At 39.4% G+C, this 17,039-nt stretch overlaps 1 protein-coding gene across 1 annotated transcript in view; it reads right to left on the bottom strand.

The window, feature by feature from the left end:
* Positions 1–6,728: 6,728 nt before the first annotated feature.
* C5 (complement C5) overlaps positions 6,729–17,039 on the bottom strand; it is a 49,236-nt gene continuing 38,925 nt past the window's right edge. The window contains exons 32-41 of the mRNA XM_024206695.2: positions 13,753–13,834; positions 13,160–13,211; positions 12,351–12,453; positions 11,736–11,810; positions 11,515–11,620; positions 11,209–11,295; positions 10,726–10,815; positions 8,397–8,480; positions 7,539–7,677; positions 6,729–7,227 (exon numbers count right to left, since the gene is read on the bottom strand). Coding sequence (XP_024062463.2) covers positions 7,098–7,227; positions 7,539–7,677; positions 8,397–8,480; positions 10,726–10,815; positions 11,209–11,295; positions 11,515–11,620; positions 11,736–11,810; positions 12,351–12,453; positions 13,160–13,211; positions 13,753–13,834 — 948 coding nt within the window. The 3' untranslated portion in view covers positions 6,729–7,097. The remainder of the gene's footprint in view (positions 7,228–7,538; positions 7,678–8,396; positions 8,481–10,725; positions 10,816–11,208; positions 11,296–11,514; positions 11,621–11,735; positions 11,811–12,350; positions 12,454–13,159; positions 13,212–13,752; positions 13,835–17,039) is intronic.

A 17,039-nucleotide genomic window follows, 5' to 3' on the forward strand; every position in this document is an offset into this window, starting at 1 on the left:
AGCAGCGGGCTGCACTTCCACTGCTCTGGATTTTGTTTGACTGTTTCTCAGTTCCTGTATCTGTCTCAGACAGTTGGTATCATTTCAGGTGTCATTTTCCTTGCCAGCTACTTTTCTAGGTTCATACACTCCCTTTTGTAAGGATGTTACACCATCCATTCTTATTTTCTAAATATAAAGGCTTCATGTGGTTTTTGAGAACATGATCCTTATTTCCCCATCCAGCTATAAATATTAAGGGCCAAATCCTCAACGGGTATAAATCAGTATAGCTCCATTCAAGTCAATAAGGTATTATCCAAAGCTCTAGGCACTGTTGTACCACTGATCAAGACCTTTGTGGGTTTTCGGTCAATTTTTTTATTGCAAGACCAGCAATTTTGACGAATTCACATTGCTGTTATTGGCAGGATGTACATAGCAGTAAAAGGCTTTTGAAGTGAGCTGACTTTGTATAAAATTAAAACCACAGAACAACCTAATTTGCTGAAATATCATTAAGTGTCTGTGCTAAACCCACAAAAGCCAGGAAACTCTAAGATGAAAGAGGAAAACTACTGATAGACCATGCTTTAAATCACGCATCATGCCCAGCTCAAGCAATACTTACAACCAGGAACATTACCCAGTGCTCAAGACTTCTGCAACACCTGCTCATAAAAGAATTAAGTAAAGACATCTGGGACTTTTTCAGCCTTAATTCTGAATTTCCTGGGTTTTGTGGTTTTAAGCTGCAATTGGGTAAAATGTTTCAGCACAAGGGAGCCGAATCAGGGAGTGATGGGCAGGTGCACCAACGAGGCACCGAGCCTCAGTGAGGAGCATGGCGGTTATACCATCTTTGGACAGGGTGCAGCTTCCCGATCAATTGGCAGCAGCACTTACACTTGAGACTACAATGACAGTCATCAGAAAGCTCCTTGCACCCTGTATAGGGCTCGGCCACTTTCTTGCCCATTACTTTAACATAAAATTAGAGTTCCTTTGGGTGGTGTTAAAAAAATTCACTGCCAAGGAATTTAGATCTAAAATATGACCCACCCACCACCATCCTGCCTTGAGGAATAATATCTACGTCCTATACAGAGCTTTTTATCAGTAGATCACAGAGCTTTACAAAGGAGGTCAGTATCATTACCCTCATTTTACAAAGGGAGAAACTGAGGTTCAGAGAGGTGAAATGACATGTCCAAGGTGACCCAGAAAGTCAGTGGCGAAGCCAAGAATAGAATACAGGTCACCTAAGTCCCAGTCCAGCGCTGTATCCACTAGGCCAGTGATACTCAGACCCGCAGTGGTTCAGGAGCCAAATTAGCAATCATCATTACCCAAAAGAGCCAGAGTAGAGAGAATTCATTGTTTCATTTACTCTTTCATATATGTTTGCTTGGTTATTCTGACTAAGTATTATTATTTTATCAACTACAATTAGTTAATAACATAGTAAAAGCATCCTGATTTAATTATTAACCAATCACACACTGTTTTAATATCATGTGTTGCAAAGAGCCACAGGAGACACATTGAAGAGCCACTTGTGGCTCCTGGGGCCTCAGACTGAAGTATCACGGCACTTAGCCATTAAATAACATGGTGGTCTTGCAGTTAAAAAAAAAAAAGATCCTCCATGCAGGAAAGGTGAAATTTGAAGGATCTTGCACTGTACCATTAAAAACAAAACAAAAAACCTTTGCAGTCTTGCAGGCAATGATCCCAGGAGTCTCAATATTTGTATGTTTTTAGAAATCCTTCTGTTTTGAGAAATATTTTTTCTCAAAATATTAACTGCTATTTTTATAGGACCTGCACAAAATAATGTCCTTCTGCTCCCTCTGCTGTTTCTGCTACAGCAACAAGCAAAGAAGCCGTGATTCAAAAGCTGTACACATTCTTTTGGACACTGCCACAGACACTGGTGAATAAACAAAAAAATTGCATCATGTTTCTCCAGTAGAACAGAGGAAATGAGGAGAAATCAATATTTTTCAAAAGTAAAAGGAGAATTAAAAAAAAAAAAAAAAAAAAAAAAAAAAAGCCAACCACACACAGCTGAGAAAAAAGCAATTGGCAGTGTCTCTCCAAAGAGTGACCCATGTATACAGAGTCTGATGTTAAAAAGTACCTTAGTGACTCTACAACATTTCTACAATCAAGGATCCACCCTCAGGCATACATTGATTCATTCTTTTCCCTGTTCATCAGCAAAATTTAATTCAGCAGGAGTTCTAAATTTTGTTATTGTTATTTAATCAATGCTGTTATCATGCTATGAAATATATAAACTCAATTGTTGAAAACATTTCTAGTAAGGATTAATAATACCTAAGACAAAATCTGCTCTGTTTAAACACAAGCTGTAGGAAACGTTTTTCCTAATTTTAAAATAAAGATTGTTCCCCCGACTCTCCCCACAAATTGAAAAATATAATCAGCACTATCTATCAGAAGAAATATGATATGCAAGAAGAAAAGAATAATGTTAAAATTGGTTGAAAAATCTCTATGTAATAAATAATAATGTTTAAAGACAACTTACCAAACGGGTTAAGAACTTAAAATTCTTAGCATATCACCAGCAAGAGGAAACACTAAATTCAATTTCTCTCTAAGTGGGATTCCCCTACATCACATGTTTTTTCATTACAAGCAGCATGCCTACTTTTTTTGCCTTTGTTTTGCACTGCTTTCTTTTAATCTTTGTACTAGGCACAGTATCAAACCATGAAGTGACCTTTCTTGTCCCAAGCATTCTTCTTAGATTGCATAGCAACTCTAAAATTTGATACGGGATTATTGTTAATAATCTATACAGTGCTTTAATGCTCAGAATTAAAAAAGGCACATTTTATTGAGAAGACTACTCAGAAATATCATGGGCAACTCCATTTTTTGGAAAGTACTATTTTTCTCTATATTAGTTTGCTGTTATTTTAAATGTAACAGCTACAAACATGAGCACATTGATTTTCTTACTCAGTATTTCAGAGCCTGATTTGGGTTTGTGCATACATAGGGATAACTGAATATCTCAAGATATCCATGATCAATACTCTTCTGTTTAAAGTAAGGAAGAAAACCAGGTTGCAGACTTCCTACTTTCTTTTTATACACAAAACACGCTTGACAAAATATTCTAAAGTTAATTGATGTAGCCCCTTGAGAGCTTGTTATACCGTGGAAAAATAAAATGTGAGTTAATAATGTGTGAGGCTGTTTTAATCAAAAATAGCTCTCATCTTGTAGCTCACAGCATGAACAAAAACATATTAGAAAAAAGCCACGACACATCGCACATGCTGCAGGTGCTTCTGTCATGTCCAAATCCTACTGGCTGCTGCTGTTTTAAAATGTGCTAAAAAAATTAAATGTGTTATGCTTCTTGGACGGGTCTGTGAATTCTTTAGTGACCTGTACAGTGGTGAACACGCTGTCAACACTTTCCAGGTAAGAAATAACTAGTGCGGATTCAAAAAGCGTCTAACAAAACGTGACACACAAATCTGCTTGCTAATAATGATATTTTACAGAGCCCCGTCATTCGAAAAGATCCCAAAATGCTTTACAAACTACAGTACAGTCAGTGCACACAGGCATCACTTCACAATTTATTTAGCGTGTGCATAGTCGTCTAGCCAGCAATGGCATCTTCAGTGGCGTGATGCAGTTCTTCTAGGCCACCACTGAACCTAGTCGGCAGGCATTCATCGACAATGTGCGTCATCGTCTGTGTTGCGCCGCAGCTGCACAAAGGGCTGTCACAAAGGCCCCAGAGACACTGGTTGGCTGCACAGAGACCTTGCCCAGTCCAGAACCTGTTCAACAGAGACATTGGCGACGGGGCAGGTCAAAACCAGGCGGGCAGATTGTGGGATCAGCGACGAGGGATGGTTGGGACAATAACAGATATCCATTCCTCTCGCCAGAGGGTTTCCACCCTAACATCCTGGCGTGGCGGATGAGACCATAATGGGCAACGTGACGGCAAACGTGCAGCTGGTGGTTTCAAAAGGTCATTGTGCAGCGGCAGGCTTGGGTTGGCGTGTACTTTCTCCAGTAACTTGCCAGTGGCAACCTCTCGTCTGATATGAGGAGGAGCAATATTGCTCAGACCTGGAAGCCATGGGAGTGGGGTCGGACACTGGGTGCCAGAGATGATGCGCATGGCAGCATGTAACTGCGTATCCACCAGTTTGGTGTGTGATGATTGACTCCAACTGGTGTGCAGTACTCTGCCACCGAATACGAGGTGGCAAGAGCTGACATCTGCAAAGTTGGAACACGAGCACCCCAAACGAACCTGCCAGTTTGCTAAGAAGGTTGTTACATGTCTTAACTTTAGCTGCTGTCTTCTTCAGGTGGGCATGGTAACTCAGTGTGCGGTCTAAGGTCAGACCTAGATAGACCGCTTCTACTTCATGCTTCACCTTTTGACCATTCAGATAAACATTTAGTTCTTGGGTTGCGCTGGCGTGATGAAGATGGAACAAACTGGAGACTGTTTTTATGATGCTTGCCTGGAGGCGCCAAGTCTTACAGTAGTCAGCTAACTTTATCGTGTCTCGGTTTAAGGTGGCATCAAGCTCGTGAAACATCCGTGCCTGTGGTACCGCAACAGATGTCACCTGCGTAAATGAACTTTTGTGACTCTGTTGCTGGCAGGTCATTGATGTAAAGGTTGAACTGGGTTGGAGAAAGCACAGAGCCCTGGAGTAACCCATTGCTCTGTTGTCTCCAAGCACTCGTCTTCTCCCCAATATGGACTCTGAACTGCCTATCGCGGAGGAACAGTTCAACAACGCCTGTGTAACAGGACCCGTGATACCTTCGCAAGCAGGCCAGTGTGCCATACTGTATCATACACTGCTGTTAGATCAATGAAAGCAGTGCCTGTTTTCAAGTTTCTCTGGAAGCCATTTTCAACAAATTTGGTCAGTGCGAGTACTTGGTCACATGTGCTATGGCCTCGGTGAAAGCCGGCTTGGTCAGGGGTCAAATTCTCTCCACGTCAGGTAATATGTGCTGTAGGACCAAGCGCTCCAGTGCCTTGAAGCACACCGACAATAATGACATGGGACAATAGATTGATGCTTGACTTGGCTTGACTTCACAATTGAAATGCAGCCAGTCACCTTTCAGATGCACGGTTGCAGTCGGATGAACTATTGGTACACGGACACCATACAGCACAACAGTGGTGTGGGGACCATTTTGACCAAGGACAGCATGTTAACTATTACTCCTACAAAAGGTGTAAACAGAATACTGAATGTTCACATAGAGCATTTGTCTGAAAGATTTTCAAACTGTAAATAGCATGGAATTCAGTTTATATGCCTCAAAAGGATAAAGAGTTAAGTTATTCCTTCCCAGATTTGTACCTAAAGTTTTAGAGAGTCTGCACTTTATATTTCAAATCTAAGGCTTACTACACTAACAGTATGTATTTCAGTGAATATTGTTTTCTTTACTTCCTGTTATAATGTTTTGCAGTGCACTGATAAAACAGCTGTATTCCACCCAAGAGATGTCTGCATTTCAGTGTTTGGTGAAATGATTTCTATATATATACACAAAGATATTTGTGCAAAGCATTTTATGAGCCTTCAGGCTAACAGACATGATATAATTTATGAAATTAACAAATCCTCGTAAGGATTGTTTACTTGAAAAATAAAGCCCAATATCAAATACTGTTACATACAATTAAAACATGACAGTCTCTCTCAAATTAAAAGGCCACTATGCCACTTAGCTTTCTGATATGTAAACACATTTTCTGTTATTTACAAATTATGATGCTTCTACATAAATTCATGTCCCTCAAGCATTCATTTTCACAACTTTCTGGTACGTGATTTCAAAATTTTCTAGTTATTCCCTATCTGAGCATCTGGAAAACCTTAACTGTTACTAACCATTCAGCAGAGAATGTGCCACTCATTTGCTGAGCTAGGTCCTAGATACTGGGAGCGAGATTCTCTGTTCCAACTAAGGCCGTGGCTACACTCGAAACTTCAAAGCGCTGCCTCGGGAGCTCTCCCGCGGCAGCGCTTTGAAGTGCGTGTGGTCGCGCGCGCTGCAGGTACTCCACCTCCACGAGGGGATTAGTTTACAGCACTGGGAGCATGGCTCCCAGCGCTGGGGCACTGTTTACACTGGCGCTTTACAGCGCTGTAACTTGCTGCACTCAGGGGGGTGTTTTTTCACACCCCTGAGCGAGAAAGTTGCAGCGCTGTAAAGCGCCAGTGTAGCCATAGCCTAAGAGGTGCAGCAAAGAACTTACAGGACAGAGGGAAGGGTAATTAAGGTGGTTGCATCCTGATTCTGGGCTGCTCAGAGGGCTAGTGCAGTCCCTGGCATACTTTGAACAGCTTTATGACATGTCTTCCACCGTTCCTGCACTAGGGGAATCTTCCCTGGCAGGATCCCAGGCTTTTAGAGCTCCTTTACACTTCACCTAGCATAGTGAGGCTGGTGCAGGGGTGAGGAATTTACCCTAGGTACTTCGATAGTATGGTGCTGGACCTGCTATAAAACCTCAGCAGACAGAGAGGTTAAATAGAAATATGTTTCATTTAAAAAGTAAACCCATTTTAAATAATTTTATCCCATAAAAAGAGAGTGTGTGTGATGTAGCACTGTATATTTTAGTATCAATTTGTATGACAGAATATAAATGAAGAAATGAAGAACAGTATCTGATGAACAAAAATACAAGGAAAATAAAATTAAGGAAGGGGTATGTTTTAATAAGATATTGCATTTCAGTGGGTCCAACTGTTTTGGTACAAAGCAATATTTCTCTCTTTCTTTTTTTTTTTTAAATGGTGTTCCATTTAATTTCATCTGATTTCAAATATCTTTGCAGTATTTCTGGAATATTCCCCCGTCCCACCTTAGCGTCAATGCAAAAAGTTACAAGTCTAAAATAATTATCTTATAAAAACAGATGCTGTTAAATATAAGCAAATGAAGCTTTCCAAGTAAACCTAGCTATGAATGTTAAAGTTTGGAAAGAATTAATAAACAGCTAAGAATACATGTTTTTAGTGAGACTCAATATGCAATTTTTACTCAGCAGAATTCTCACAGGGAAGTTAACAGCCATTGATAAAGAGTTCTTCACAAAATTCTTCCATTGTATCTACAAACTTTTTACAAGATGCACAAGCTGTATTTGAAGGCCACCACTCAATCCAAGTCATAGAGTCTAATGGATACTGGTATCTACACAGACAAAAGAGAAAGCTCATTAGTACATAAGGAGTGAAAAAAAGATAAACACAAGAGAAAATTATAATATTAAAGGGATTCCGTTGTGCTTATTTTCCTCTGTTTTAAATGTGGACAGCTGAAGAAGTGTATTAGCATAAAAACAATGGGTAACACAAAATGGATTAAACAAGTTCTTAAAATACTGAATCAATTACAATAAATGACATAACCAGAGGTGTACAAGAACTTTGCCACTGTTGATGAGAATGAAGCATGTCATGCTCTGGAGAGAGCTCAGCACATTCTGATAATAATTTACTTACTTGAAACTGAAACCAACTGTTGTCTGAAAGGCCTCTTTTCCCATGATCAAATACTGATTTCCTGGATTCAGTCTAACATCAGTACAAGTCTTCTTTTTAACCAAGGTGATTTCAGTGTTTTTTTGGGCAAAAGCCTCTCCTGGAGTTGAAGGGAATGCAGTTATTACATTGGAAAATTTCACAGAAAGAATGATTAAAAAAACAACTGGCTTCAATTTTTCAGGGCCACACATGTTAATTAGGCATAACATACTGATTTGGTTTTACTATTTATCACAAGAGGACAAAACCAAGTCATCCATTAGCCACTAACTATGTAACAGGGAAATTCAGATAAATCAAAACATGGTTTCAAGCCCTTTGGAATCAGTCTAGAAACATTAAACAGGTGGCAATTTGACTTCCAAAAGCAGCCTTATACAAACCAAATGTGTTTACCAAGATAATTGCAGATGCAAATGGTAAAGCATGAGAAGACATGCAACTCCCACTGAATTGCTCAGCTAAATCTCTGCCAACTTTGCTGCATCCAAATTCTACTTTATAAAAGCAAGGATTATTGTTTTCTTTCCTTGAACCACTGTCTACTTGTTTGCCTTCTAGATTGTGAGATCCTCAGGACAGACGCCACCATAAACAGCAGCAATAACAACAGTTTTAATAAAAGCTTAAATACAGTGAAATTGGTGAAAGACAATAGCTTACAAATATCATCCCAAAGAATCTTCAAATTCAGAGTACAATTATTCTCTACCTTTATTAGGAGACCACTTAGCACTGATTTTTGTCTGCTGCTTGAGTGGAGGGAGTCTTCATTGTAAATGAAATAATTAAATACATTACAATTAGAACTCTCACCTCTTTTATAGAGATCCAGAAGAGTTGCAGTATACTTAATAAAACTACCTTCTTCACTGGAGGACAAGATGTTCACCTTATAGACTATAAAGAAAAAAAACAACAGTTGCTACTGTTTCAGGCAGAATTCTTCCTTTTGCTTTGCACTACATCCATATACCTCAACTACCGATGCTCAGATGGATAATATTATGACCATTTGTAAAATGTATTGGTGGTCAAACTGAAACTCATAAAGCTAATCAAATCTCATGTTTCAGCATATCAGCTGATTACCCACGGATGGATGCACACCTAACGTACAGCATTTCACAATGAAGTGCAAGGTTTTTCCCCGTTATCCTCTGAAGCATCTGGCACTAGCTACTGCCAGAGATAGGCTACTGGACTTAATAAACCAGAAAAGTAGTTCCAGTGTTCCTAGATATTTTCCAGAAATCAACACAAACACACATATAATGCACCCTAATTAATTAATTAGAAGGGTTTCATTTATTTTTTGTATTACAATGTACTGCTACTATTTTACAAGGACACTGCATCTTTTGCACTAAAGAATGCCAAGAGCTTCAATACACACACACACACATTTTTAATCACAATCAAGGTTCTTTATGCTGCAATTCTTTAGACTATTCACATGTCATAGTATTATTCATCCAATGTCATTGCTCTAAAACTGGACTTGATTGTAAGTCTCCATTGCATCTAAATTTATTCAGACCTCTGCTACTCAAAACTATGTCTGAATTTTTAACCAATCATTAACAAACAAGCATTACAACAGTGTTTTTATTAGGCTAATAGCTTAAATAATTAAAAATTCTGTAGACATATAGTCACAAAGGAACTGATGTAATAATTTCTGCATATTCAAATCCAATTACAAAGGATTAGTGTTGGGGGGGAAAAACTAATTGTTTTTGCCAGTAACAGAGAATACATGATTTAACATTTCACTAACACTTGCACAGAACTGTGCTAGCTACAAGTATATTTTTTTAACATGAAGCTAGAATGAATTTCTATAACTAAAGTGGACAGGATTTTTTAAATCTGAGAACTGCCTTACAGAACCATGCAATAGACTAGCAAGAGGGTAGATGACAGGATGGTGTGGTTAGCATATTATCAGAAAAAATATCAATTTCACACAGCTGAGAAGTCATGCTACAATGCTGCTAGCCTAAAACATGGTTAAAGTCAAAATCTTTAACGTGGTTCTGATCCCAGCACTGACAAGTCTTTAAAAAACAAAAAAATATATGTTTAAATAACTCTATGGGACATGTTCCCTCTTTTTGTATTTGGGGGTAATATTTAAAAAGCAAACAACAAAAAAATCAAAGCCTACGTGAGAAGAATGTTAGGGATTACATTACATGCTTTTAACCAACAAATTACAGGAAACTCAATTACGTCTGATGCTTTGTTCACAACTTGCCTTATGTGTGCCTAAGTATTAGAACACATTATATAGCACATCAAATCATCACTGTTCAGAGACCCTTACAAAACCCAGAGAAACACAGTGTATGTGTGTGGGCGAGCACACTGTCCTCTGGGATTGGTGTAAAACTGTGCTTCTATTTTTGATTACCTTTTTTAATAGGGGAAAGGTTTCTCGCACCCTTTCCTGCCTAGTTTGGCCAGCAAAATGAGAAATCTATGTGTTGTATAGTTTCAATTCTAGTGTGATGCTGCTCTTTCACAGGAATGAAACAAGATTATCACAGCTTGTAACAAACCTTAAGCGCTGCAGACATATCTGAAACGGGGTAATTTACTTTGCAAAAGTTAGCTGAAAATAACCAAGGGCTTTGATATTTAATTCTGAAAAAAAATGTGTTTGATTTTAAAGAATACTCAGTGAAAGATATATATTGAGGTCTGTCTTTACCCCAGTAGATCTACAGGCACAGTTTATGATAAAGTACTGGAACCAATCCTGAGAGATATTCAGCAACCTCAATTCCTATTGACTTGAGCAGGAGTTGAGAGCCCTTGGATCTTCTTAAGAGACAGGCAGCTCCTTCAAAGATTGGGACCATTAACTCTATGTAATTTCCACAGAAGTTGCCTTTGTCTAGGTTGAATTATTTTATTTTACAGGCACTAATAGGGGTATGTTCACCTCTATGAGTACATGTTGTTGTTAACAAGAGTCACATGCCTCCAATGTTCTTATAGGTATATTGAAAAATGCTGCTTCTCTCAAAGCAACATACATAAAAATATAAAAGGTGCACTCTGCAGCATCTCATCATCACTCATCACACAGTGTTCATTTGTTTTTCAAAGTAATATGTACTGAGCATTCAAATCTTACCATATGCAATGACTTGCTGGCATGCAGCTTCTCTCCTCCTATCAGCAGATATTGTCAGATCTAATTTCTTTTGCATTTGACTGCATTCCGCTATGTTTAGTGAAAGAGATATGATGTTAATGCTAGGAAGCAACATCAGCACAAGCCCTCTTTTAAAGTATAATTAATTTCTATTTGCTCACGGCAATCTGTAACACTGAAACAAATTTTCAAATAGTAGCAATGGAGCTAAGCTACTCAATTCCCATTTAGTCAACGGAACTAAAGTCAATGAGAGTCGTGCAGCTAAATTCCATACATCTTTTTTTAAAGTTTAAAATATAATGAATGTTTAATTTATTGCAAAGGCAACGTTTGCTGTTCTAAAATAGAATACATAACTCCTTTCACTGCTATATAGTACTCTCATCCATAAGGATCCCAAAGCATTAAGCTGTATTCTCCAACTAACTGCAACAGAATGGCATTTTTCACAAAGTTTACCTTCCATGCATTTGCACTCAGCTCCTTCACACAGTCTCAGAAGTTTGTCATTTCCATAGGGGTTATAAAATATGGTGCATTGTTTATCTACAGAATTGAACACGAAAAAATAAATGCATGTAAAAGTTGAATTCCAAGAGAGTACCATCCAGACTTCTTCAGCCAGAAAGATGGTGACTGTGACATAAGCCTTAATATAATGTAGGTTAAAAGTTGTGGAAAAGGGAGAAACTGTTAGTTTCTTAACAGGATTCAAAGAATCTTCTGAGAGCAAAAGATGTGAATTTGAAGAACTGGAACACATACCTGGTGCATGATATTCATACACAGTGAATGTGGCAGGGCTCCGCATTCCAACACGGTAAATCTCCCCTATTCGGAATGCAACACACAGGAATTTATTAGCTGGCACCTGTTTGAAGGATGCATGAATTAGAAAGACACCAAAAGGAAGCTCTGTGTTACCAAAGAAATAAAATAGTACTTCCGATTGTGAATAATCATAGGAAATAAAAAAGATGATCTACCGAGTCTATCTGTAGAACAATATGTCCATCTTTTATCTCATAATTTGTTATCAACTGATCAACTCCACTTGCAAGCTAGGGGGGAAAAAGAGAAAGGTTTTTATCAGCTAATTAAAACGATTTTACATGGTCTTCCATAAAAGTTTTATGCTTAATGGTTTTAGCATGGTTTTGAGGAGTAAAACATTTTCTACAAATGGATCTTCAGTTAGTTTAGTATTGCCATGTGATCCTAGTTATGAACGATTCCATACTTTAAGGGAACTGTTCTTTCATCCCCTTGGGATAAAAACAACAACATTAATAGTTAGAGATGTACTAAAACTATGAAATCTCAACATTCTTGAACTTTGGTGAAGTCTGAGTCCAGATCCAAACTTCATATTTGTCTCCCATTTCTCTAGGGCATTGACTCCCATTGACTTAACTGGATAAGGCCCATAATGGGCAAAACCCAGACTCTAGACTCAGGTACACTATTCCAATTAGTATGAGGAAAATGCTTTGCAATAAGATAGAGACAATGTTGAAAATCTGTGCTACTACCATAAAAAGATATAAAGTAGAAGGACAATAAATACTGTAGGTAAAGGTAAAATGTTCTTTAATATTTACAGTAGATAAATCTTCTGTATTTGCTTCCACTCCGCTAACCAAAGTTATATCCATCACTGCATGGGAAGACCCTGACTGTGGTTCTCTCTCACTAGGCTTGTACCTAAAATGGATAAAAAATTGAATATAGATAGAACCAAAACTTAGAACGTACAGCACGGTCCTCAGAAAAGCCTCTGGGCAAATTCTACTCGTACTTATGCCATTGTAAATCCATAACAACTTCACTGACTTCAGCTGACTTACTCCAGATTTACACCAATAAAATCAATAGAGATTACAATGATTATTTACATTACAGTAGTGGCCAGAGGCTCAAATCAAACATAAAACTAAAGGAGTCCCTAACCCAGAGCGCTTACAGTCTTTGACCCTGATCCTAAACATGCTTACACACATGCACATAAAAAGGGGTAGAAAGAGGGAAACAAGGGTCACAGCAGTAGTAACACAAGGTGGCCATTATTAGCAAGTGGATGATGAATATTTTAATCTCTTTTTTCCTTCTAATTTTGTTTTTCAAATGTGAGGGAAATTAATTATAAATGTGTGTACTAAAGTAAGTTAAGGCTACAGTTCTGAACACTCAGAAAACAGGAAATGCACAAGTAACCTCTTCATAGTAACCCTTGGCACTGCTCCAATGACTTAAGTGCCAGCTGGGAATTTCACCCCTGTGTGGGGAATCCTGAGTAGGGCAGAGCTAGGAACCCAGGAAGTTTAGAGTTTGGATTAAACTTAAAAGATACCTAGACATGTAAAAGTATTGAAATGCTCAGTTATGTCACTGAAAAATCAATTGTACTTACTTTGCGCAGGCCTCTAAATGTTCAGGTTGGTCATCATCTTGTCTTCTTTCACCTTTTGTATGTTAAATAGAACAAATAATGTATAGCTCTTCAGAAGCAGCTGTCCAGTCCGCAGCATACTTATATGAATGGGTTCTCATGAAATATTTTCGTATTCAGGAGCCAAATAGTGTTCATAAATTTCTTCAGCCAATTTTTAATGGGAACCCACGTTTTATTCATGAACAAACAACATAAATTTTCATTTATACCTTAGCCAAAATTTTAGTTTTTATAATCTGAACCAGCAAAGTGCTTATACATCTGCTTAAGTAAATGAAACTCATATGGGTTAACTTAAGTGCTTAAATGAACAGTACTTGCAGAATTAAGCCCACTGACCTCCCCTCCCAGATCCTTCTTCTGCAAGGTAACAGCTGTGCACTGTTAAATTAACAGCTACGAATTACATCAAAAATTGATTGGGATGAAGGTGAAGTTATGTGCCCAGGATATTATTGACCACTTTGTTAATCAAGATGCATTTTTCTGTACAGTCCTGATTAATTTAAAAAACAAAAACATGTTTTTAAAAGTCACCACTAGCTCTGTACCTTTATCTGTCAATACATTAACCTTCAACTCAAAGTTACATGTCTCCTCAGAAGTACTGAATTTATGATATACAGTCCTCACCTATAAATGTACAAATAAAATAGACAATTAACAGAAAACATGCACAGCAAACAATTCTCAAAATTGATAAGCAGGTGTTCACATTTGGAGATGATCAAAGGCAGACAGTCATATGCAGAATTAGATGTCAGTGTCTGGGGGCTTATTTGAACCTTGGAAATTAGGTTTGTCAGGGTCATAAACATGACCACAGGTAAGTAAGCTTTGGCTGTTACGGCATCCAGAGAAGCCCCTATGAAATCAAACCATTGTAGTGTACTGGGATCAAAGTAGACTTTTTGATGTTGAGTTGAAGACCTAATCTGTGGAATAGGTGGTTTGTACTGTGGAAGGAACTTCATCATACGACTGGCCCTTGAACAGCCAATCATTGAGGTAAAGGAAGACAATCATACCTAGTTGCCATAAGTGAACGGCTACCACCTGCCATGACCTTGAGAACATTCTGGGGTGGGGAAGGACAAAAGGAAGCACTCTACTGGTAGTGATTCTAGTCAACTGTAAAATGAGGAAACCTCTTGTGAAAGGGGTGAATTGTGATGTGAAAATATACATCCTGAAGGTCAAGGACTGCGAACCAGTCCCCAGAATCCAGCTGCGAGTGTCACCATCCTGAAATTCTGTAATTTCACAATGGTATGTAGGAGTCTGAGATCTAATATTGGTCTCCATCCCCCATTCTTTCTGGGGACCAGACAATACTTCGAATAGAATCCCTTCCCCTTATGCTGGGCTGGTACTGTTTCTATGCCCCTATGCATAGGCGACAGATGACTTCCTGTCTCAGCAAATGATCCTAAGACAGATCTCTGAGAAAAGGAGGAGGACAAGGAGGGGAGGGACAGGAGGGAATGGAGGTAAAATAGATGGAGTAACCTGATGTTACAACTTCCAGAATCCATTTGTTCAATGTAATTTGTTCCCATGCAGGTAATATGTGAAAGTCCAGCTCTGAAGAGTGGGAGGTGGGTAGGCTGGGGCAGCTGAAGATTCACAAAACGATGTTCTAGATCCCTGACCAAGCCATCAAAATTGACATCTGTTCTAAGACAATGATTGGGTAGTGACAGCAGTCACGGTAGGAGGTCTTTTCTTTTGAAAGCTTGACCTCTTTGAAAGCTTGATAGGTAGAAAATTGAACTGGTAGCTGTCTTTGTGTGGTTTGAGAGCTACTAAATTTCCTCTTATTTGGCAGGTGTGTAAATGCCAAGATCTGAGTGTGGCTCTAAAGTACTTCAAGGTATGAACAGATTCATCTGTGGATTCAGAAAAGAGTTTCAGTACATCAATGGGGAGGTCCACAGTGTTTTGGATGTCCCTAGGAAATCTGGGCATTTGCATCCAAGACACTCAATGCATGATGATGTCAGTGGAGACAAAGCGAGCTGCTGTGTTGGCTGCATCCAGAGAAGCTTGAAATGATACCCTTGCTAAAAGCTGACTCTCTATTATGATGGCCTGGAACTGTTCTCAAAGTTCTTCAAGAAGTTGTTCAATAAAATTGTTGAATTTACTGAAGTTAGCATGGTTGTATTTCACTATCAGACCTTGATAATTTGTGATCCTGAACTGCACGGTCACTGAAGAGTACCTCTTATGCCCAAAGAGATTGAGAAGTTTCTAGTCTTTATTGTAGGACATTGCTTGCCATGTTCATTAACAGCTTCCACAACTAAAGAATTTGGTGGTGGGTGAGAGAACAAATATTTTGAATTTCTTGCTAGGACATAATATTTCTTGTCTGCCCATTTATAGGTGGTGCTGTGGCAGGAGTCTGCCACATGGTCTTTGCAGGTTCTGGTAGAGCTTCATTCACAGGTAGTGACACTGTCCAGAGGTGGTGTAAAATATCCAAAAGCCTATGTTGTGACTCTTGAGCCTCCCCCAAAGGAATCTGGAGTAAATCAGCAATGCATTTCATCAGCTCCTGGAACTGGGGTTGAAGTCATCCATCGAAGAAGGTGGGTGGAGGCATTACAGCCTAATTAAGTGATGATGATATGCTTGAGGTGTCACTTTCCTGTCTGCTCTGGCCTCTTGTTCCTCAAAGATCTCCTCTTGGGGTTGAGGAGGACTCAATGGAGCAGAAAAATGTATATCCTTATGCTCATCATCAGAGTAGCTAGGAGCTCTTGAAAACTGCTGGCGATACAGAACTCAAAGTCCCAATATGAGTATTGAGGGGAACTGTAATGTAAAGGAGGTTGCATCCAGTGTTGGTCATATCAGTGAGAAGAGGCTCAAAATTGTTTCCCCCTTGCAACTTCCCTCTCAGAATGGATAATCAGGGAGATGTCTCTTCTATGGTAGGTAGGAAATCCCTGGACGGAGATCTGGGAATCACAGAAATCATCCTCAAAATAGTCCAATGGTGGGCAGACAATGAAGGTGAAGCTAGATGTCTGTCCGATGTGATAGGTATCAGAGAGCAGGGAGTCACTGGTGAAAGATAATGTCTTGGTGACTCAGCAGATCACAGTAACAACAAAGGTTCAGTACACATTAGCAATGGAGACTCCGGTTCCTCTGAAACAAAAAGGTCCCTGAAGTATCTTGTGGTAACAGGTGTATCTGAGCCAAGGTTGAATGAGGCCCTACAACAATTGGCTTCAATACCAAGGTTGCCAACTGCTTTGATGGTGCCTGTCTAGAAGATGGTGTTGGCACCGAAGGTGCTGATTGCTTCAGAGATGCATATCTAGTGGACAGCGTCAGTACTGGCGATGTTGATGGCTTCTGGCACACTGGTATAGCAGTCTGGGATACCAGTTTGGGTACCAAGCACCGCTTCTCCCCCTCCCTCCTAGGCTTGAGAACCTGGGGGGAGGAGGCAGGGCTGGGGATTTGGGGAAGGGGCAGAGCTGAGGCGGGGCCGGGGGTGGGGTAAGAAAAAAATGGGGGGAGGGGGGAAACGGCCAAAATTGTTTCTGCTTGGGGCGGCAAAAATCCTAACGCCGGCCCTGGCTCCGTCTCAGGCCATAGGGCAGCTAAGAAAGAACTGAGGGTGGTTCACTCATGCAGTTCTATGTATACTCTGTATGGCAGATGTGAGGTGTGCACGCTGGGCCGAACAGGCACTGTTACCAAAAATTACTGATCAAAGGTGCATGGGGCACATGCGCCCTGAAGTGGCACACTCATAGGGACACTACTTGAAGAAGAAGTATACATCAATATAGCAATATATCACACATGCAAGTTAATA

The sequence above is a fragment of the Terrapene carolina genome, unplaced genomic scaffold, assembly GCF_002925995.2.
Source record: "Terrapene carolina triunguis isolate 2854851 unplaced genomic scaffold, T_m_triunguis-2.0 Scaffold238, whole genome shotgun sequence".
In the NCBI taxonomy this organism is placed as follows: Eukaryota; Metazoa; Chordata; order Testudines; family Emydidae; genus Terrapene; species Terrapene triunguis.